The sequence below is a fragment of the Danio rerio genome, chromosome 18 (genome assembly GCF_049306965.1).
Source record: "Danio rerio strain Tuebingen ecotype United States chromosome 18, GRCz12tu, whole genome shotgun sequence".
Lineage (NCBI taxonomy): Eukaryota > Metazoa > Chordata > Actinopteri > Cypriniformes > Danionidae > Danio > Danio rerio.
The window spans coordinates 8,502,501-8,526,095 of NC_133193.1; the positions used below are offsets into that span (position 1 = coordinate 8,502,501).

At 34.0% G+C, this 23,595-nt stretch overlaps 3 protein-coding genes across 10 annotated transcripts in view; 1 reads left to right on the plus strand and 2 right to left on the minus strand.

Moving 5' to 3' along the window:
• Positions 1–10,499, minus strand: part of caps2 (calcyphosine 2) — a 101,720-nt gene extending 91,221 nt beyond the window's left edge. For all 5 annotated transcript variants that reach the window (XM_073930269.1, XM_073930268.1, XM_073930272.1 and 2 more), the window contains exons 1-11: positions 10,336–10,499; positions 10,188–10,231; positions 10,031–10,076; positions 9,851–9,949; positions 7,722–7,928; positions 5,522–5,589; positions 5,344–5,433; positions 1,247–1,321; positions 1,085–1,180; positions 661–739; positions 390–505 (exon numbers count right to left, since the gene is read on the minus strand). In XM_073930269.1, the coding sequence (XP_073786370.1) occupies positions 390–505; positions 661–739; positions 1,085–1,180; positions 1,247–1,321; positions 5,344–5,433; positions 5,522–5,589; positions 7,722–7,928; positions 9,851–9,949; positions 10,031–10,076; positions 10,188–10,231; positions 10,336–10,383 (968 nt within the window). In that variant the 5' untranslated portion in view covers positions 10,384–10,499. The remainder of the gene's footprint in view (positions 1–389; positions 506–660; positions 740–1,084; positions 1,181–1,246; positions 1,322–5,343; positions 5,434–5,521; positions 5,590–7,721; positions 7,929–9,850; positions 9,950–10,030; positions 10,077–10,187; positions 10,232–10,335) is intronic.
• Positions 1–23,595, minus strand: part of LOC101882393 (uncharacterized) — a 771,022-nt gene that overhangs the window by 468,016 nt on the left and 279,411 nt on the right. The gene's annotated exons all lie outside the window — the stretch shown is intronic.
• On the plus strand, positions 12,411–22,227 carry glipr1b (GLI pathogenesis-related 1b). 4 transcript variants are annotated; one of them, NM_200575.1, is made up of 5 exons: positions 12,411–12,820; positions 15,768–16,007; positions 16,087–16,202; positions 19,664–19,746; positions 21,290–22,227. In NM_200575.1, exons 1-5 carry the CDS (start codon positions 12,647–12,649, stop codon positions 21,418–21,420), a joined length of 744 nt encoding a protein of 247 aa, NP_956869.1. In that variant the 5' UTR covers positions 12,411–12,646; the 3' UTR covers positions 21,421–22,227. The 4 variants fall into 4 exon arrangements, 2 of the variants coding, with proteins under 2 accessions (NP_956869.1, XP_005159058.1); XR_012393612.1 differs by having other exon boundaries at positions 12,490–12,844; positions 16,087–16,615; positions 17,035–19,746; XR_012393613.1 differs by having other exon boundaries at positions 12,490–12,820; positions 16,087–16,615; positions 17,035–19,746.

Sequence of the window (23,595 nt, forward strand, 5' to 3'; positions counted from 1 at the left end):
TTTATGATATTTGGTGCCAGATTATTAGGAATTGTCTATTTTATTCTCCTTGACACATTGAATGGAAACAGATCATAATTTGCAAATGTTTTATGCGATATTACAGTTTTGCTCATGAATCTAATTTGCATCTCTGGATGGAAACATAGCTAATGACTCATTAATCATCCAGAAAAGTATTTTGAAATGTAGACATCCAGAATGTGTTCTGTGAGGGTTGAGGTAAGAGAACCAAATACACAATGTGTGTATATGTTATAAAAATCATAACATTTATTGGAAGTCCCTATTAAACATTAAAACTCAACATGTGTGTGTTTGTGTGTGTGTGTGTGTGTGTGTGTGTGTGTGTGTGTGTGTGTGTGTGTGTGTGTGTGTGCGTGACATACAGCAGGGCTCCCTTGGCTCCGTCATCCACATCAGTAACTGTGAGGCTCAGGCACGGCTGCTGTCTCAGACTCTGGGGGAAGTGTGGGCCGTCTGTACAGAAATGAAGCTCGGCACCCTGGGTGATGTAGGCTGAGTGTTAATGTATTAATATTAGTCTGTCTGTGTGTGTGAGTGTGTGTGTGTGTGTGTGTGTGTGTGTGTGTGTGTGTGTGTGTGTGTGTGTGTGTGTGTGTGTGTGTGTGTGTGTGACAGATGACGAGTGTGTTAAACCTGTGAGATGTCCTGCAGGCAGTACGGCCTCCCTCTGTTCCAGTACACACCACGAGCGATAAAGGGCAGAGCGTTCCATCTGAGAATCAGAGATCTGATTACTATTTATCCCTTCTGATACGTTAATGTTCAAGAAAAATTATGTGATGATGTGTTGTGTACATACAGTTGAAGTCATAATTATCAGCCTCCCTATATATATTTTCCCAATTTCTTCAAAATAAGACTAATAAAAAATTTCCAGAAGAAAAAATATTACAAATTGTAATACTGTAATACTGTATTTCACAGTATTGTCAATACTGTGAAAAAAATTCTTGCTCTGTTTAACATAATTTGGAAACCTTTAAAAATGAAAAAATAATTAAAAAGAGCGAATAATTTGACTTCATGTGTATAAAATGGAAAAAAATCAAAGCCTGACCTGTTTTTACCAAAATTTCGGTACTCATATATGGTCATTGTTTGGTCACATGTGAAGAAGAAGCCAATCAGTTTTCGACATGCTTCACGTCCACACCTATATATCAAACACAAGCATATTACAAAAATAACACCAATACTTTTTAGAAAATATAATAAATACCTTGATAAAATCCTGGCTTGAAAGCAGAGCTTGTTGGATAAGATGTTCTCTGTTAAAGACATCCGTGTTTTTACCCTATAGACACAAAATGAGAATCTAAATATCACATATATTTACCAGCGACAGCAAAGTATTAGTAATATGAGTAATTTCTTCTTTTTTTAACTTTCTGTAAATGGTTGTTAAATGTTTTTGAACCCTGTTTCCACCAGGGGTCCGTTCTTCGTACCTCGCTTAAATGATCTAAGATGATCTGGCAGATCTTGGATCTTTTAATCTTGATAACTGATCTCTGGCTAATTTGGTTCTTCAAACAAGTTTGTGAATCAAATTAAATGTCTGGATGAACTGATCTGAGATCGCTGCGTGTGTAGTAAAGAACTGATCTATCGATCCACGAAATCATGATCAGCAATGCAACGATTGGCTGACAGCTGCGTCATGACATCAGCTGATTAATACTCAATTATCCATGGAAAATTACATCAAATCAGCAGTAAACGGTTTGTTAAATATGACACGCAAAGACTTTCCACGTTTGTTGTGGGCTGCAGGCTTTACACTTTCATGTTTTTACACTTTCAATGCATATCAATGTATTTATTTCGACATTTAGAGAAGAATTTCTATATTATAGTAGTCTATGCCTACTTAAGTTTTTTTAATCGGCGTAAGGAATAACTGTATAAATTAATTTTGTTTCAAAAAGCATTTTTATATTGGTAAAGGTGTCAATCCCCGGCATATTAGTGATCAAAACACGGGCTTGACTGCATTAATTATTATCCTTTTTTTTTTTTAAAGTCGAATATTGTGCATGTACGCGTTTGTATCTAAAAAGATCATATCAATACATTTTCTCTTTGAACCGCAAGTGGCAGTCTTTGTACCTTTATTTCGGAGTGCAGATTGCATAATTTTTACACATATATATATATATATATATATATATATATATATATATATATATAGTGAGGCAGAAATCACTCACAGACAGTTTACACCTGCATCGAGTGCAGGCGTGACCAACCCTGTTCCTGGAGATCGACTTTGCTGCAGATTTCAGTTGCAACCCATGTCAAACACACCTGCCTGTAATTATCAAGTGCGGTTCAGGTCCTAATTAATTGGTTCAGGTGTGTTTGATCAGGGTTGGAGCTGAACTTTGCAGGAAGGTCGATCTCCAGGAACAGGCTTGAGCACCACAGTGTGTAAACTGAGACTAAATTTACCAATAAAATGTATCTTAACACCAGGACTAAAGTGGGTTTGGATAAAACATAAAAAAGTGATTGATGTAACAATAGTTTCTAGGAGAGTTATATATAATTGCGCCCAAATTAAAACAAAACAATACTCATGGATTGATGGTTTACGACTGCATCTGGATTTTGTTTTTAATGTGAAGTTATTCACCACATGAAAATGTTTAAAGTAAATTTTGCATTTATTACCATATTTATAACCAAATTGCCAGCTAAATTGTTTTTGATAAAATATTTTCCATTAATATTTGTGCTAAAATATTGAGCATTAATATTTGAATACTTAAAGAACACATTCATGTTCATGGTTTCAGGTTTCTGATATTGGTTATTTTAATTCATTCATTCATTCATTTTCTCTTCGGCTTATTCCCATTATTAATGAGGGGTCGCCACAGCGGAATGAACCGCCAATTTATCCAGCATATGTTTTACGCAGCGGATGCCCTTTCAGTTGCAACCCATCTCTGGGAAACATATTCACAAAAATACAATACCTATTCACACAAATACTGGCCCCAGCCGGGAATCTAACCAGCGACCTTCTTGCTGTGAGGCGATCATGCTGCTACACACTGTGCTGCCCATGGTTATTATAATGTTTTATCTTATTTATGTTTCAAACAGTTTTATTTGATATATTTTGACTCTTTATTTAAATCTCACAGCAGTGTGTTCTCTCAAACTCCCAGGTTTCAAATCTTAATTTGTGAAACACTGATTTTTGTTTAAAACTAACATCACATGTCTTGTTATTTCTCCTTCAGATATAGAGTTGTAACAAAAGAACGCCTTCAAGCATAAAAGATTATTTAAAGGGACAGTTCACTCAAAAATGAAAATTCTGTCATCATTTCACTTGTTTTGAACCTGTTTGAGTTTCTTTCTTCTGTTGAAGAGAAAAAAAAGGATATTTTGAAGGAAGCTGGAAACCTGTAACCACTGACTTCCATAGTATTTGTTTTTCCTACTATAGAAGTAAATGGTTACAGTTTTTTAGCTTTCCTCAAACTGTTTTCTTTCGTGTTGGACAGAAGAAAGAAACTCTTAAAGGTTTTGAGCCACTTTAGGGAGAGTAAGTTGTAAGTAAATTTTATTCTAGCTAATTTTATATATATTTAAAGTGACTTACAAATGAGAAACCAAGAACCAAGTCTACAATATTCCTATAAAAACATATTTCAAGCTGCAATTTTTACTTCAATCCTTGTACTTTACAGAAAGAACATTTTGTAAACAGATTTTGGAAAAATTCATCATCATGATTACGGAGTGATTGTGGGTATGTGCAAAGGCGTTGTTACATGGTTGTGAAGGTGTTGTGAGAGTCACTGATATGCGGCAGCAAAACTTCAATACTTCAAGATATAATTTAAAAAAAAATCTGTTATAATTTACTCACCCTCCACTTTTCCAAACTTAATTAAGTTTCCTTCTGTTCAACACAAAAGAAAATATTTTGAAGAATGGTAGCCATTGATTTTAAGTTTATTATTTCTACTATGGATGTAAAAAGCTACCAGTTTCCAACATTCTTCAAATTATCTTATTTTGTGCTCAACAAAAAAATGACATTTTGAACCATTTCTGTTTGAGTAAATAATGAGTATGAACAAAAGTTTGTGCAGCAAAACTTCAAAAATTCATGACATAATTAAAAAAATAAGTCATAATTTACAAAAATGTTTGAGTCTTTGTTAGTAATGTTAGAATGCGGTAACCATTAGTTTTAATAGTTTATTATTCCTATATAAATGTAAATGTAAAAAGCTACCAGTTTCCAACATTCATCAAATATCTTCTTTTGTGTTCAACACAAATGAAAATATTTTTGTACCGTTCATGTTTAAGTAAATAATGTGTATAAACATTAATTTGTGCTGCAAAACTTCAATAAATCAAGATATAATAAAAAAAGCACTTTAGTCATCAGGGGTCGCCACAGTGGAATGAACCGCCAACTTATTCAGCATATGTTTTACATAGTGGATGCCCTTCCAGCTGCAACCCAGAACTGGGAAGTTTCGCTTTTCTGTTGAACAAAAAATAATATCTTTTGAAGAATATTAGAAAGCGGTAGCCATTGGTTTCAATAGTTTATTATTCCTACAATGGATGTAAATGTAAAAAGCTTCCAGTTTTCTACATTCTTCAAAATATCTTCTTTTGTGTTAAACAGAAAAAAAAACATACAAAATCTTTAACCAATTTCCGTAAGTGATTATTGAGTACTAACATTAATTTTGAGGCAAAACTTCAACACTTCAGGAAATAACAAAAAAATATATATATATATATATATATATATATATATATATATATATATATATATATATATATATATATATATATATATATATATATATATTATTTACTCTCATAATTTACTCACCCTATACATTTTCCAAAACTATTTGAGTTTTGCTCTTCTATTGAACACAAAAGATATTTTGAAGAATGTTGGAAGCTGATACCGATTGATTGCAATAGTATATTTTTCCACTGTATATAGATGTAAATGTAAAAAGCTACCAGTTTCCAACACTCATCAAAATATCTTCAAGTTTAATTGGGACATTTGTGAGTAAATAATGAGTAAAACACTCATTTTTGGGTGAACTATCTCTTTAAGTTAAGCATTATCGGTATACCTATAACAACACCGGTGGCTTCAATAATAAAAATAAAAAATCTAATTATAGATAAAATAAAATAAAAATAAGTGGGAATGAAAACCCTGTGACCTTCTACAAATCTGTGACTCTGGGACAAAACGGGGTTTTGGAGAGGAGAGCGTTGTGAACGTGACTCATGTACGCGTGTGGGTTTTACTGAGTGTGGTGAAGAGTTCTCCTGTAGCGTGGTGGGACACTCGTGGGACTGACAGACACAGCATTCTGCTCCGGATCGCTAATGACAGCCCTGCATGAGCACGAGAGAAACCTCACGATGTTATTACTCACCACAGACGGACAAAAAATGGAACAGAGATAGAGAGAGAAACACTGACCTCGACAGCTGGTCCACCATAACCTGCTCAATTACAGCTTGCAGTTTCCTCTCCTCTGTAAGCCCCTCCTACCCACAAACACATAAATATAGCAACCAATCACAATCAGTGCTCTTAGAAGACAAATCAGTGGAGCTAATCAAAAACCCTCCAGCAGAGAGAGACAAGCGAGTCTGGCCAAATACATGTACTAAACTAAGGGTTAGTTCATCCAAAAATGACAATTTACTCATAATTTACTCACATTCAAGTGGTTTCAATCTAGTTTTTTTTCTGCTGAAAACAAAAGAAGATATTCTGAAAAATGCTGGAAACTGGTAACCATTGACATCCATATAGTAGTAGGATAAATAAATACTATAGAAAAAAAATAATAATAATAATAATTATATATATATATATATATATATATATATATATATATATATATATATATATATATATATATATATATAGTGTTCATTAGAAGAAAGAAACTCAAACAAGATTGTGATAATTATATTTAGCATAACCAAATAATATCAAATATTTTTTATTAAATAAATAGGCCTAAGTAAATCAATTTATTCTTCAACAAACCACATTAATAGCAAAAATAAAACAGGAATTATACAACCGGTATTTAATACAAACACAGAACAAATGGAAAATACATAAATATAAATAATAATTATAAAACAAAATTATGAAAAAATAATTATATAACATATACAAAATATTTTAAATGACAATAAAATTTAAATATTAAATTAAAAATTAAATCTTATTTAAAACACAACAAAGGGCTAAGCTGAACGTTTTTGGGGATTTTCTTTTCAAAATACAGTAACAAAAAAATAGACACTGACATAAATAAACCCCTAAAATTAGCTAAGCTTTTAATATTCACCTACACAAAACTAGTGCATAAATATTCATTACAATGTTAAATACTGTACATGCTAATTTGTTTTTCTACATTTAAAATAAATTAATATTCAATTATTATTTACCTGATATCTATAAAAAATTAATTCTAATGAAAGATTTTAAAATAAACATTATAAACATGTACGCTAAATATGGCAAAATTACCATTTTATTTAAAGCTTTATTTATTTATTTATTTAATTTTGGGGTTAGTGAATGATGACTGAATTTTATTGGGGGGTGGGGGGGGGGGGGGTGAACTATCCCTTGAAATATGTTTAGCATTAATAGATTTCAGTAGATTATCAGGTGGGTTTATTATAGTAACTAAATATTAAACCTCTATAACTGTAAAATAATTTTTGTTGCTTGAAAGGCAAAAAAAATGAAAACATACGACATAAAGTCTTATTTTATTTTAGGTAGTTGCCAAGAAAACATTCTCAAAATTCAAACTACAATCACTAAGACAAGTCATAAGCATGATAATAACAATAACTGAAATTAAAATTAAGGCAGAAAATCTAAAAAATAAAAAGAAACTATTCAAACTGTAAATATAAATCTATAGAAATTTATAATAAAAAATATAGTATTAATTTCTAATAAATTTATATGAACATTTTCAGTATAATTCCATTTATTATTATAGTATCATTATTATTATTCTATACATTTTTTAGATTAACTCATTCAAAAAATCTAAAATATATATTTATATATTCAAACTTTAAACATAAATCTAAAGAAACATATAGTAAAAACGTAGTATAAATTTCTAATAAATGTAGAGAAAATATTCTGTATAATTGCCTTTATTATTACTGTATTATTACTATAGTACACAGTGTTTACAATTAAAGAATTAGAATAAAATTACGGAAAAAAAATAAAAAACTTATATCTAAATATTTAAACTGTAAACATAAATCTATAGAAGTTTATAGTAAAAACAGAGTATAACTTTCTAATACATGTATATAATTATTATAGCATATTTACAATACTTTTTTAGAAGAATAAAATCAAGGCAAAAAATCTCAAATATATATTTATATAGTCAAACTGTAAACATAAATCTTTAGAAGTTTATAGTAAAAGAAATACAATATAAATTTGTAATGCATTTATAGGAAACGTTCAGTATATTTGCATTTAGTATTATAGTTTTATTATTATTATTATTATTATTATTATTATCATTATATTATATTTACAATAGTCTCTATCAACAAAACCTGACTACAAATTTTAAAACACATTTTTCGCTGCTGTAAATGATTGAACTCACCGCATCCCTCATCTTGCTGTTGACTTGTAAAGCATTGAAGCTTGTCTGTGCTGTATTTTTACAGGTGGATTCAGGTGAATGCTGGCTTGTTTTGTTGCTGTACTGTGGACTTCTCTGCGTCTGTGCTCTATAGCTCAGCTGGAGTGATTCTCCATCATCCAGAGCCACTTGATTTTGAATCAAATCCTTCATCTTGGAAGGAAAACACTGGAGGGGGAGAAACGCAAGATGTTAAACATTCCAGTGTCATTAATATTATATACAGCAGATACAGTACAAGTATGCGTTATCATGTGTGGAAATTATTGCCTTGCCTTGCCTTACCTAAATGAACAGTGGCAGAATTACTGTATATGTACTGGAAATAAAAGAAATGTGTGGAAAGGGTCAAATAAAACTGCTGTTGTGTGGAAACATAATGAATGTGTTATAAATCCTTTTGTTATGAAACTATTTTGATACGAATATATAATAAATGTTTGGTTAAAGTAGAATTAAATACATTTCTATAAATACAATTTGTGAGAAAATAATAAATGTGAGAAATAAATTATAATATAACTTTAAGTGTAAGTGAAATGTTAAGTACAGTACAGACTTTTCTCATGATACATATGCTATTACAAAAGTGCTTGATTTAAAATGAGTGGTGTTTTAAAAAGTCCTTGAATCTGCTGTGCATGAAAGCGTGGGACCCCTGTCCATAACGAAACAAGTTCTAACACATCCATCATGTTTCAAAACAAAAGCCATTTTGTTTTATTTGATATTTTTATAACCATTTGGCTGAAATAAAATCAAATACATTTCTATCAATACATTTAGTGGGAAAATAATACGTGTGAAAAAACATTATAATAAAAATGAATTGAATGCTTCATCTTGATTACAAAACAGACAGTTATTCAATGATACTAAGAAAACAGTGCCATAAATACTGTTTCTGTACTGGAAATATGATAAATGTGTGGGAAAAAGTCAAATTAAATAAAACTGCTTGTGTGTGGAAACATGATAAATGTGTTAATATGATCAATTGATTTATTATGGCGGTTCATTCCGCCTTGGCGACCCCAGATTAAAAAAGGGACTAAACTAAAAAGAAAATGAATGAATAAATGCTTTGTTATGGAACTATACTGATGTGAAAATATGACAAACATTTGGCTGAAATAAAATCAAATACATTTCTATCAATACATTTTGTGATAAAATAATACATGTGAGGAAAATATTTAAATAAAATTTAACTGAATCCTTCATCCTGATAACAAGACGGGTGGAAAAATCAAGTAGTTACAAGTTTACATAATGTGGGATAATATGGAGGAACATTACGAAAGCTTTACAGCTTAAAAGCCTAAATCATGTAATTGCACTGAAGAAAAAACCCTAACAGCTACAAAAAAAACTCAATGACACTAAAATAACAGCACAGTACTGTTTCTGTATTGGAAATATAATAAATGTGTGAAAAAGTTCAAACTAAATAAAACTGCTTTTTTTTTGTGGTGTTGGCGTGGGTTTCCTCTGGGTGCTCCGGTTTACAAGTCCAAAAACTAGTGGTATAGGTGAAATGGATAAGCTAAATTGTCTGTAGTTTATGTGTGTGAATGGATGTTCCCCAGTGATGGGTTGCAGCTGGAAGGGCATCCGCTGCGTAAATCATATACTGGATAAGTTGGCAGTTCATTCCGCTGTGGCGACTCCTGATTAATAAAGGCACTAAGCCGAAAAAGAAAATGAATAAATGGTTTTGTGTGGATACATGATAAACTTGTTATAAATCCTTGTTATGGAACTATACTGATATGGAAATATAATAAACGTTTGGCTAAAGTCAAATCAATACATTTTGAAAGAAAAGAATACATGTGAGGGAAAAATAATTTGTTTGAATTAAATACTTAACAAACAGAGTGAAGAAACAACAAATTGTTGCAAGTATACAGCATGTGTGAAAATTATGGAGGAGCACATCGAAAGCTTTGCAGCCTGAAAGCCTAATTCATGTAATTGCACTGAAATAACCAGTACTTTACAGTCTTTTGTGTTGCACACATAAAAAGACTACATAATGACAGTATATTTAGGGTGAGCTGTTCTTTTTAAAGATGTTGAATAAGCACCTGTTTTGTCGGTGTGGAGGCTGAAGAGCCCCAGCTCATGGCTGACAGATCTCCTGAAACAATCTTCATACCTGCATCCTTTACATGTATGGCAAGATGCTGTGAAAAATGACAACAGTAGGGTGAAATCTGTCCTCCTTTCCTGTCATTTGTATAATCAGTCATGTCTTGTTATCCTACCTCCTCCTCCGCGTTTTGCAGGGCGTCTAACTTTAGCACTGGAACTCTGTGAGCGATTTATTAATAATAAATGACACAAAATAATTAAGCATTTGTGTTTTCGACAGATAATATGACAATATGTGTTAGCAGGCTGTATTTATTTCTCTAAACTTACTCTGCTGGCCTGCTCCCGCGGTCTGCTCCAGTCATTTTATGCAGCTTCGGATTTGTAGTAGATAAACGTTATATAAAAATGACCGAAAAGACGTGACGCCAACACCTGTACGTCTTATAAAGTTAACGTTACTATTAAACGTACTTACCTGTTGGTCATTCTTTTGTAAATGTGAATATTTTGCGTTTGCTTTCATTGTAGTTACCACTATTTTATTTGACTTAAAATGTTTTAAAGAGGTTTCAACTTCCTCGGCCCCGTTGCTGTGGGTGATTTTATACCCAACACACTGACTCAACTCTTAAAAGAGAGACCGTCATAGTAAGTGGATTGTGGGTAATGTAGTCTGAACTGTGCATCACAGTTGATGCATTTATAAGGACTAAATCCGCTTTAACTGAGAGATAGAAAAATAGCTTCATCAAATGAATGTATTCAACAAACCAATCGCCAAATGAAAAGCAAAAAACAGCGTAATAACCAGTATTTAGTACAATAATAGTATAAATCTTATATAAATAATACTTATAAAACATGTTATATTATTCATAACGGCTGTAAAATAATCGAAATATTAAAAAAAATGGAACGTTAAAAAAGCCTATAACAAAGGGTTGACCTGAACTATAAATATAGGCTATACCACAAAAAGAAAAGTAGATATAATAATATTAGCCATAATAACTAAACGCAAATTCTAACATTCATCTACACAAAACTAGCACCATGTTTAAATATTAATTACAATGTTAAAGGCATGTTAAACTAAATGTAGTGTAGTGTATGAGTGTGTGTGTGTGTGTGTGAGAATGCGAGAATATGGGTGTTTCCCAGTACTGGGATGCAGTTGGAAGGGCATCCTATGCCTAAAACAAATGCTAGGAATATATGATGGTTCATTCCGCTGTGGTGACCTCTGATAAATAACGAACTAAGCCGAAGGAAAATGAATGAATGAATACATGTTAATATGTTCTGATAAATCCATTTATCCATTAAGAAATGACAATATTTTTTTTAAATAAACTAAATTAATTACTTTTTACCTGACATAATGAAGTACTCTACATTCAAGTTTAAAATGGACCTTCTAAATGTGTAAGCTACTAAATATGGCAAAATTGTCATTTTTGTTGCACATTTTATTTATTATTTTATGTAGCTAAACCATAATAATTAAGCTGAAATTCTAATATCCACCTACAGTACACAACACTATTACTGCATTTAAACATTAATTGCAATGTCAAATGTGTCTTAATATGTTCTAATAAATCCAAAATATAGTAATTTCTTTTTTTATAAAATGTATTAATTAGGCTACTATTTACCTGACATTAAAAATAGCTAAAAAGACATACTAAATGTGTACTTAAATATGGCAAAATGGCCATTTTTGTTCCAAACTTTATTATATGATGTAGCTGATAAGACCCATAATAATTAAGCTGACATTCTAACATACACCTACACAAAATAAGTGATGTTGAAATATAAGTTACAATGATAAATGCGTCTTAATATGCTCTGATAAATCTAAAATCAATAAAAACAAATTAACTATAATTAACCTCACATTGAAAACTACTCTAAAGTCATTTTTAAAATAGTAAATGCGTACTAAATAAAGTGCTATTTTTTGTTGCACACTTTCTTTATTAATTTATTTATTTAGCTCATAACAACCATAATAATTAAGCTGAAATTCTAATATTTATCTACACAACACTACTACTGTTTAAATATTATTTACAATGTTAAATGTGTCTAAATATGTTCTGATAAATCCAAAATAATTTATTTTTAATACAATGAATTATAGGCTACTATTTACCTGAAATAAAAATAGCTCTAAATTAAATTTCAAAAGACATACTAAATGTGTACTAAATAAGGCAAAATAGCCATTTTTGAGGCACACTTGATTTATTAATGTATAGCTAATAAGAACCATAACAATTAAGCTGATATTTTAATATACTTGGTGCAACACTATTTAAATATGAATTAGTTAATGTGTTCTGATAAATCCAAAATAAATATTTTTTATTACCATTTACCTGACATAAAGAAATAACCTACATTATTTTTAAATATACATTCTCAATGTATACTAAAAATGGCAACAAAAAAGCGTTAGTAGCGATTTGGAATAGTGTGCGCGCGCGCGCGGATGCATGCGGGCGCGTGAACTCGAGCGTGAGCCCTGAAGACAAAGAACCCCGCGCATTAAACATTTTTCGTGACATGGTGGGTGGTTCTGTTTCGGTTCTTTAAAAAGCCCCTGTAAAGGCAGACAGACAGACACTGGGAGAGAGAGAGCGACAGACACAGAGGGAGAAAGAGAGTGGGCAAATCCACGGCGCCATGACGCACAGGTCAGCGCGTCTCCTGCAGTGATGCTCCATTGACTCATTTATCCGGAGCGAAGCAGCGGCTCAGGACACTCTCCTCCTGCCATGGACTCTCTCGGCGGTCTCCTCCTGCGGATATCGGTTGTTCTGTACGGCTCCTGCAGCGTTCTGGCGCTCTTACCGGGAATCACGGAACCGGAGTTCATCCGCAGGTGTGTCAAGGCGCACAACACGCACCGCGCGCGCGTCAGTCCACCTGCGGCCGGTGCGCGCTCCATGGTAAGACAGGTGTTCGGCATGCAGGTATTTCCAGCAGCAGTTATGCTACATTTGACACAAACCATCGTATTTTAGAGTTGTTTGCGCATGTCGTGTTTACTTGTTTTCATTGTTCATGCTTGTATATTTGTGTGTGAAACCCATCAGACCAGTGTTTCAATTTTTAAATGTGCATAGTTGCATGTTTATGATACACACACGAAATTTCGTTTTGTTTTTTGTTTTTATCTCATGTTGTTTGGGATTCAGGATAACAAATATGTACAGCCATTATTGTGGTTGCCATAGCAATGAGGAGATGTTTTTGTATGAGAGGAAAAAAGGGGTCTCTATTGTGTGTGTATTGATCTAGACTGTATCTTTGTTGTTGTTGTTTGTGAGCAGTAATAGAATGAAAAGAAATAAAGGGTCATTTTGATTGTGATGTTGCCTGAAGAAGCTTCAAGACATATTTTCAGACATCTCTCCATTCTCCATCTCTCCATTACTAATCAAATGTGTTATTCATTCTTATAAACTATGTGTGTTGTTTTAATTAGCTTACATTTGAAACATATTTTAGTTTCATTGGTTAAAATCAATAGGATTAGAGTAAATGCTAAGAGTGTCATTCTAAAACTGTGGAAATCAGATTCTGTTCCTAAAGACATGGTTAACTTATCTCACTCAAATATTGCACAGAGTCCCTTATGGAGTTATTGATAATCTTGCAAAGTTTTACAATATATGGCAACCATTTCTTGATCACCTGGACAGAAATATTATGGATTCTGAGCAATTAATGCTTAATGTGCTCATTACCCCTATTGACTGTCTCTTTGTATTTTCATTGAAACCGTTTATATGCCCTAATTGTTTTTTAATAATAACTTAATTTTTCAAAATTATTTATTAGTATCTTTTCCTTTATTTTATTTATTATAACCATTATTTTCTTTGTATTATCATGCTTATTCCTTGTATTTTTTATTGTTGTTGTGTTGTTTGGTAATTATTGAAAAATGTAAAACTAATAAAAACTAAATAATAATAATAATAAATCCTTAAAGTATATAGCGGTTTACACATTTTTGGGGGAATCTCCTCAACCAGCACCAGTGTGCAGCACATGGATGGCGCAACGGCAGCCATATTACGCCAGACCGCACACCAAACACCAGCTGATTGGTTGAGAGATGAGAGTTATGAAGCCAATATGATATAGGGATGGTTAGGAGGCCATTATGGACAAATGCCAGTAGGCAAATTTGGCCAGGATGCCGGGGTTAAACCCCTACTCTTTTAAATCCTGCGATTTTTGATGACCACAGATAGTCCAACGCTATCTCACGGCAATTCGTAACTTTTTGATTTAGTGGCTTATTCGTATAAATTCCTACAATCTAATTCGTACAATTTAGTATGATTTGCTCATCACCCAGTGACAGTTGGGGTTAGGGGTGGGGTGGGTGCCACGCCTCCTTTTTAAAGTTGTACATTTTCGTACGACTGAACTTGTATGAATTCGAACGAATTAGCCACCAAACTGATAAAAAATAAAATACTTACATCTCGTGAGATTTGGATAGTCAGGACTTCAAATCCTTCAGGACTGCTCACTGAGCAGTATTGAATCCCCTTCACTATACTGCGGTGTTAGGACCCACAAAAACTGCAGATTGAGCACCCCCTGCTGGTCTCACTAACACCACTCCCGGCAGCAACTTAGCTTTCCCATGTGGTCTCCCATCCAGGTACTGACCAGGCACAGCACTGCTTTGCTTCAGTGGGCGACCAAACAACCAAAGTTAGTTCACACAATTAAAATGTTTTGAGACAACACAATTATAATAAAAAATGACAAAAAGGAGTGATATCCGCTTGTTAAGTAGTGATGAAATGCTGTTTCTGGGTTCAAGCTGCCACTCATTTGATATGAGAAAATATTCGTTTATAGATACTTTTTAGTCATATCACACATTAAAAGTGAATGTTATATGAAATAATAGTGTACACAACAGTATCTGAAATAATAGTGTACACAACAGTATCTGGACTTGCTGCATTACAGACAATATTTTAATAATTTATAAAAAAATTAATCACTTTCTGGCTATCGGATATTAGGCATGGATATAAACATTGCGATCGTGATTTTCGATAGACTTTCATCGCTTTGTAAACGTTTATTATTATTTGTTGAGTCTCCCCAAAGAGCGCTTGTACCCAGAAGCCACTTAGCGTGACATCACACTTAACCAGGGGAAAGTGGGAACTAGCTGATGAATAATTAAATGCTGACAATCAATCAGAAAGACCTTGAGCACTTAAAGTGGCAGGTGACACAACTCGAGTGTGCATGCATTAAAGAGGTATTAAATCTAAGATTCTAAACATTGAAGTAATTATTTTTAGCTGAAATTGTGGTCCTTGGTGATTCATAAATTGCCAGGCAATGGCTAGCAGCACTATGAGAGACAAAAAATCAAATTAAACCAAAACTAAATGAACACACGTAGCTCTAAGCCATGCATTGACAAATCATAAACAACAAAACTTAAAATTATTTCATTATTTACATTGTCAATCTAAATCTTGTCCCCCCCAATTTTTCAGTTTTGTGTGAACTGTCCCTTTAAGAGACAATATTTTGAGCTGGGGCTAATATCATAATATATAGTCATTCTCTATATAGTTATAATTTTAATGTGGGTGGGGCTTAAATTTTTGTTTTAGTGGAGCTTGTTCATTTCCCACAACTGGGTTGTCATCCGCTGTGTAAAACATATGCTAGATAAGTTGGCGGTTCAATCCGCTGTGGTGACCCCTGATTAATAAAGGGACTAAGCCGAAGGAAAATGAATGAATGAATGAATGGAGCTTGTTGATTTGTCTGTCATATTTTACAGTGTGTCAGATTTAAATTATTATTGTATTGTGTGTGTGTGTGTGTGTGTGTTTTCCACAGTCCTGGGACAAAGAATTGGCCAAAGGTGCGAGAGATCGAGCGAGACATTGCAAGGGCTCTCATTATCCTAGTCTGGGACATTTCGGGCACCCTCTGTTCGGGTGGATGGGTGAGAACATCTGGCTGGGGTCTCCGTTTTCAGCCTTCTCAGTGGAGAACGCCGTACACCGATGGAGCAAAGAAGGAGCATATTCAGTCAAAAATAACAACTGCTCGAGGCTGTGCGGACACTACGCACAGGTATCTTTATATCTTCATATATTTCAGCATTAAAATCCAAGCTTTCTTTATTAATCTTGTGTTTGCGCAAATGTTTTAGTTAATGTGGTCTACAAGCTTCAAGATGGGCTGTGCAGTAAATGTGTGCTCCAAAGGAATCGAAAACTTCTCCACCCACCCGGAGTCCACTATTTTTGTGTGCAACTATGGCGATACGTAAGTTTGACATCATAATTTGTCTTCGCCAGTCAAGCTACGTGTGGACATACAATACAACAAAATGTTGTCTTGCAGGACCATCGTGCTGCATAAACATAATCTTAACTATGAAAAACACTGGACGTAAGAGCCATTTTAAACCTATGTAGTTTTAGTTTAAATCTACGCTCACCGGCCACATTATTAGGTACACCTCAGCCAATCACATGGCAGTAACTCATCTGCATTTATTCATCTGCTGCAGTTTAAAGCGAGCATCAGAATGGGGAAGAAAGGTGGTATAAGTGGCTTTGAGCAAGGCATGGTTGTTGGTGCCAGACGAGCTGGTCTGAGTATTTCAGAAACTGCTGATCTACTGGGATTTTCATGCACAACCATCTAGGGTTTACAGAGAATGGTCTAAAACAGGGGTTCCCAAACTTTTCAGCCCGCGACCCCCAAAATAACAATGTCAGTGACTCGCGACCCCCATTTTTCAAAGTGGTTATACTGTAAATATATATAAACGTTGCAGACACAACTATAGGCCCACATGAACATGAGCATATTGACAACACATAAATGCAACATATAAGGTTTTTTTTAATCATTTATTAATTTAATTACATTTTAATATAAATATTAAAAGCTGATGGCTGATTTTTGTTTGTATGTTGTTGTTTCTTTAACACAACTATTAATCTTCTGTGGGTTATGAATAAAATATGACAATTCAAATAGTTGAATAAAATGTATTTAAATTTTGGAAATCACCAAGCGACCCCTTGTCATTGTCCCGCAACCCCCCAGGGGGTCCCGACCCCCACTTTGAGAACCACTGGTCTAAAAGAAAAATCCAGTGAGCGGCAGATCTGTGTGGGCACAAATGCCTTGTTGATCCCAGAGGTCAGAGGAGAATGGCCAGACTGGTTTGAGCTGATAGAAAGACAACAGTGACTCAAATAATCACTCGCTACAACTGAGGTGTATGCAGAAGAGCGTCTCTGAATGCACAACACGTACATAACTAACACACTGCGTCGTGTGATCGGTGTGACCCACGGCACTTGCAAATTTATACTTCTGCACGCTGTGTCTGTTGCTGTGCTATAACACTTTCGAAACGCTTGTTGGCAGTGAAATGTTTATGTTCCTCTGTGTCGAGTTTCTTCGTTGGTGTTTTGTTTTTTCTGAACGCTTCCTTAATGTACAAGGGGTTCAAACTTGCTTATTTTAAGGCAGGAACCGGCGGACGTTCAGCAACTTTAACCATGAGGTAAATACAAAACAAAACTTTCCATCCAGAGCTCCTTCACGGGACACTTGTAAACAATCGCTCCATCGGGTTCACACAGCTCTCGGTCACGCCCACACTAATCAGCGCTACCAAGCCGACCAATCACAGAGCTTGCGCTACACGTCATTGCGATGTGTAGTTATATTTTTTTGAGAGGTGTGCATCAGCGACGCAGACGCCCACGACAAAGGATATGCTTCCACGCGTAGGCCGCGCCGTAGCATAAGCGTGCGTTTGACGCAGAACTATAAATTAACCTTTATCCAGCACATGTTTACCGCAACGGATGCTCTTCCAGCTGCAACCCATCACTGGGAAACATCCATACACACTCATACACGACGGACAATTTTAGCTAACCAAATTCACCTATACTACATATCTTTGCACTGTGAGGGAAAGCAAAGCACCTGGAGGAAACCCACTCCAGCATGAGGAGAACATGCAAACTCCACACAGAAATGCCAAGTGACCCAACCAAGGCTTGAACCAGCGACCTTCTTGCTGTGAGGCGATTGTGCTACTCACTGCGCCACCGTGACGCCCCATAATAATTAAAGTTATACTTATTTAAAATATTTATTTCTATATTTACCTATTTAAAAACACAAGCCAATAAAATAACTATATTTAATTGACAGTAAAATTAGCAAATGAGAGGCGACATTTTACCAGTGATAGCACAATAGAGTTATTGCAACAGCAGGAACAATTATACTGCATAGGAATGTCCTGTGAGCGTGTTATTTGAGCAAACTTTGCTTTTCTGGTGAGCATGTGCGGTTCATGCATAGATAAGTATACAAGTGCATGAGCTACATGACACATACACAAGCTATTTGGCGATATACTCTGCTGCTGTTATACTCTGCTGCACCAATCAGCCCTTGCACTCTGCAAGCCATTGAAATTAATGGGATTCACAGCGCAGTGCTTTCCTTGTCCTGTGTGAAAGCCACTCCAGCACATATAGTGACTATGGCTGGAGGGAGAGTCAAACCAGCATAGCCTTTTTTTGGCCATTTTTTCTTTCAGTCATACCATTTTCAGGCACACAGTGGCTCAGCGGTTAGCACTGTCGCCTTACAGCAAGAAGGTCGCTGTTTCGAGTGCTCACTGGGCCAGTTGGTGTTTCTGTGTGGAGTTTGCATGTTCTCCTAGTGTTGGTGTGGGATTCCTCTGGGTGCTCAGGTTTCCCCCACAGTCCAAAGACATGTGCTATAGAGGAATTGGGTCAACTAAATTGGCCGTAGTGTATGAGTGAGTGTGAATGAGTGTGTATGGGTGTTTCCCAGTACTGGGTTGCAGCTGGAAGGGCATCCGCTGAGTAAAACATATGCTGAAATAGTTGGTGGCTTATTCTGCAGTGGTGACCACTGAAATAGAGACTATTCCAAAGGAAAATGAATGAATAACATTTCCGCTTATAATTTTCAGCATTTGAAAAATCGGTGCATCCCTAATCTATATAGTACAAACATGTGCCTTATGTTTCTCAACCACGTTCCTGGAGGACCACCAGCTCTACACATTTCCCATGTCTCCTTTACCAAAACATCTGATTCAGATCATCGGCTCATTAACAGAGACTGAAAGACCTGTAATTGGTATAACAGACAAAGGAGACATCCAAACATGCAGTATGTAACATGCAGTGGTCCTCCAGAAATATGGATGAGAAACACTGCCTTATGGTATTTTCAAAAGTGCTCCTTTAATGAACTTGTGTGAACCTGTTAGGTACAAACGTGTCTTTTGAAAAAGCAGCACCACATCACCTTTATTTCTGAAAGGTTTTAAATATAGACCTGTTGTGAGCTCAGAGGACATTAACAGATTGCAATGCTTCATGGGATTGTAGTTCTTCATTTATTAATTAATTATTTGTTAATTACAGTGTTGTGGTTACTCCTTTTTCTCAGATTTCCCACACTTGTTTGATTCTAATAAAAATTGTAGTGTTGTAATTCTCCTTGTAGTAGGATGACAATTTGACATGCACTAATGTAATCTGAGAAAGCGAAACAGAGTAAGTCTTTACTGACTTAAAATTGTTATTCTGAATATTATTGGCACACATTCCCCTTACACTGCACTGATGTAATGAAGTAGAGGTCAGGATATGTCTCTGTCTGCCTCTTGTGGTCAAGTCTAATATTGTTATTCAAACATGCTGTTTCAGAGGACAAGTTCATGGTGTAACTCCATATATGGCAATGGGCTGCAGTGGATGTGGATCAGAGATCTGCAGAGACAACGTTTGTAGTAAGAGCATTTCCAGTAAACATCACATTCAGACCTTACGTGTGAGTGTGTGTCTGTCTATCTGTCTGTCTGTCTGTCTATCTATCTATCTATCTATCTATCTATCTATCTATCTATCTATCTATCTATCTATCTATCTATCTATCTATCTATCTATCTATCTATCTATCTATCTATCTATCTATCTATCTATCTATCTTTCTATCTGTCTGTCTGTCTGTCTGTCTATCTATCTAACCATTAATCCATCTATCTTACCATCCATCCATCCAAAACACCCACCCACCCATCCAACCCATCCATCCATCCATCCATCCATCCATCCATCCATCCATCCATCCTTATATCTATCCATCTAACCATCCATCCTTTAACTATCCATCCATCCTTTTATCTATCCATCTAACATTCATCCATCTAACCATCCATCTATCTATCTATCATCCATCCTTTTATCTATCCATCTAACCATCCATCCATCTAGCCATCTATCTATCTATACATCTGTCCGTTTGTCTATCTACCAATCTATCAATCTAACATCCATCCATCCTTTTATCCATCCATCTAACCATCCATCTGTCTAACCATCCATCTATCCATTCATCCATCCATCCATCCATCCATCCATCCACCTATCTATCCATCCATCCATCCTTTTATCTATCCATCTAACCATCCATCAGTCTAACCATCTATCTATTCATTCATCTATCTATCCATCTGTCCGTCTGTCTGTCTATCTACCAATCTATCCATCTAACCATCCATCCATCCTTTTATCTATCCATCTAACCATCCATCCATCCTTTTATCTATCCACCTAACCATCCATCCATCCTTTTATCTATCCACCTAACCATCCATCCGTCTAACCATCTATCTAACCATCTATCTATCTATCTATCTATCTATCTATCTATCTATCTATCTATCTATCTATCTATCTATCTATCTATCTATCTATCTATCTATCTATCTATCTATCTATCTATCTATCTATCTATCTATCTATCTATCTATCTATCTATCTATCTATCTTGTTTTTACTAGTTTTGTTTATAGTTTTTACTGTTTTTACTAGTTTTAAACGTTTATTTTATTGAAATGTATTTTTTGTATTTAGTGTTATAGAATCATTTTTAGACTCAAACTAAATGAGCAATATAAACATTTATTTGTATATAATCCATTTTATTTTAAATTAATAACAAGTCATTTTGTTTTAATTTTTTTTATACTTTTATAAAAATGTCTACAGTTTTTTATTTTACTTTAAGTCTTAATAAATCAAGCTTAACTAAATTGAGAGACATTTTTATATATTGTATTTTATTTAACATTTAGGTTTTTTTAAATAACAACATTGTATAGTTTAACTTATCTAAACTAACCCTGCTGTGATCACTAAAATATAATCACACATTTTTAAAATATATATAAATATCATTCCATTATTTGCATATTTATATCCACGTTTCCCAGTATGACGTCTTCTGAACCTACATCTTGCTCACATATGCTGTAACATCTCTCTTTACAGGATATGATTGGTTCCCTGGCTGGGATTATGGTCCGCCCTCTTCAGCCCACAGTGTTTCTTATTGGCAGACTAATCTTGGACTGTGCCTACTAGGAGTTTGCTGGCTACTGCACTTTTATGCAACACATTAATGTCAGTCTGTGAACCTGTTACACAACATCTTTAAATCTCCCCATCATGTCTATTCATATTCAAATATTATTCACTATTAATAATCAACATGATATGAAGAAATCTATTTATAACTTTAAAAGAAAAAAAAGGATATACAGCTAGGAAAAAAAATAAAAGGCTACTTAAAAATTCTCAGTTTCTCTGGATTCACTGAATCAATTAGGTGTGGGTTTGATTAAAAAAATGTTTTATTTCAAAAAGGTTTTATAATGTCTGAATAAAAGGTTCTTTAATGTCCCGATTTCAAATACAAATACTGTCTATTAAAGCTCTATTTTTGCAGAAAATGGTCAAGATGACACTTTTTTGTAAATTGTTGTGTGTGAAAACGATTTATTCCAGCAAATATTGATTTCTTAAGTCATCTTAAGTTAAATTATTGGTATTGTGTTGTCTTAAAATAATAAACCTGTCTGAAAACACAGCATCTTTTCTATCTAATCCTGATTTTCAAATACAACAAATCCAAATCCATTCCAAAATTGTTATCAGACCATTACTGGGTAAAATAAATATTGACAATCTACTCAAATTCATTCATATTAAGTCCAGGAATCTAAAGAAACTGAGAATTAAGGTGGTGTTTTTCCTGTGGCTGTGTATATAGTGTTCATATAAGTTCCCTTTCTGCTGTGTGTAAATCATTTATTTTATTTGCCATATACACAGTAGCTCTGTAAATGAATTTGATTAGAAGAAAAAGTTATGTTTGATTTCATGAAAGTGCTAGTTGAATAAACTCGGGTTGATATTTTATACTATCACTGGTTGCCTTGTGTGATTTTTCCTATAAAAAATGACAGAAAACATGATTATATCAGCAAATATTAATTTCCTAAAGAGAAAACTGAAAACTCTGTCATCATTTACTTACCGCCTTTTCACAAACCTGTTTGAGTTTCTTTTTTCTGTTGAGCACAAAAGAAGATATTTTGAAGAATGTTCAAATCTGGTAACACTGGCTTCCAAAACATGGTTTTGTTTAAAAAAAAACAAATAATTTGTTATTTCTTCCTATTTTAAAACAAAACATTGTCATTTATTGCAATGTTGAATAAACCCATGTGGATATTTCATACTCTTCCCAATTGTCTTGAATAGTTTTATAATCTAGAGCACACTGATGAACACTGCCATTTACTTTCTCTATATCCCGTCTCAGGATTGGATTGGCCCAGAGAATATCAAAACACTCTTTTTTGTATTTTTAACATTTAATTTGGCAACACAAAAAAATGTGCGTAACTGACCATTTTTAGGTAGACAAATAGAAAATAAATTATTATTCAATTGTTTTAAATCTACTATTTCAATCTGTTATACTACCTGTGACAACTGTGACCGTTTAAAGATTTCCACCTCTTTTATCCTCCCTTCAAATAATTTTGTGTATAAAAGGTGTCAATTTTAAGAAGAAAAAAGATATATGAATGATCTGAAATTAGCTTTGCATTGATGCTTGTTTGTTAGGATTACGACAATATTTGACTGAGAAATGACTATCGAGAACATGATGTTTACTTAATCTGGCATAAAAGAAAAACCTATCCATTTTGACCAATTCAATGTATTTTTGTCTATTGCCAAAAATATACTTGTACAACACAAGACGTTTTTGTCTTCCAGGGTTACAACAAGCTTTGTTTTAACCAAGAAATCTATTAGATGCTTTCTGGTTCCCAACTAGATGTCTAATCTGGGGTGCGTTTCCCAAACAACGACGTAACTCGCTGTTGAACTATGATAGTGTGATGCATCGTTTGGGAAAAGAATAATGTAGTGACGAGTGTTTCCCAAAACCCGTAGTTTCTCTGTCGCAGATCTATCGTTTGAACCACATTAGTTATCCTGTAAAACCCCCAAAATGGTGCTCTAAACGGGGTGGAGTAACAACTTCTTTAGAGACGAAGCCCATCATTTCTTTGTGCAAATTATATTATTTTACATGCTCTAAAAAAATTCAATATTAGTTTTGGCAAAAACATGCACTTGTTTTCCATATTAATTGAAATATATTTAAATGGCACATATAGGGCCAATGTTTGCTTTACAAATATTATTGAGAACATTACATACTCTATTCTGAAGTGACATAAAATTACTTACAAAAGCTAACACATATTTTAATCTCA

Bases quoted from the DNA above. Each gene is read 5' to 3' on its own strand.
- glipr1b (XM_005159001.6), top strand. From the start codon at position 12,647: ATGGACTCTCTCGGCGGTCTCCTCCTGCGGATATCGGTTGTTCTGTAC. The intron at 12,845-15,767 runs GTATTTCCAGCA...TGTTTTCCACAG, and splicing joins GACAGGTGTTCGGCATGCAG to TCCTGGGACAAAGAATTGGC. The intron at 16,203-19,663 runs GTAAGTTTGACA...ATGCTGTTTCAG, and splicing joins GTGTGCAACTATGGCGATAC to AGGACAAGTTCATGGTGTAA.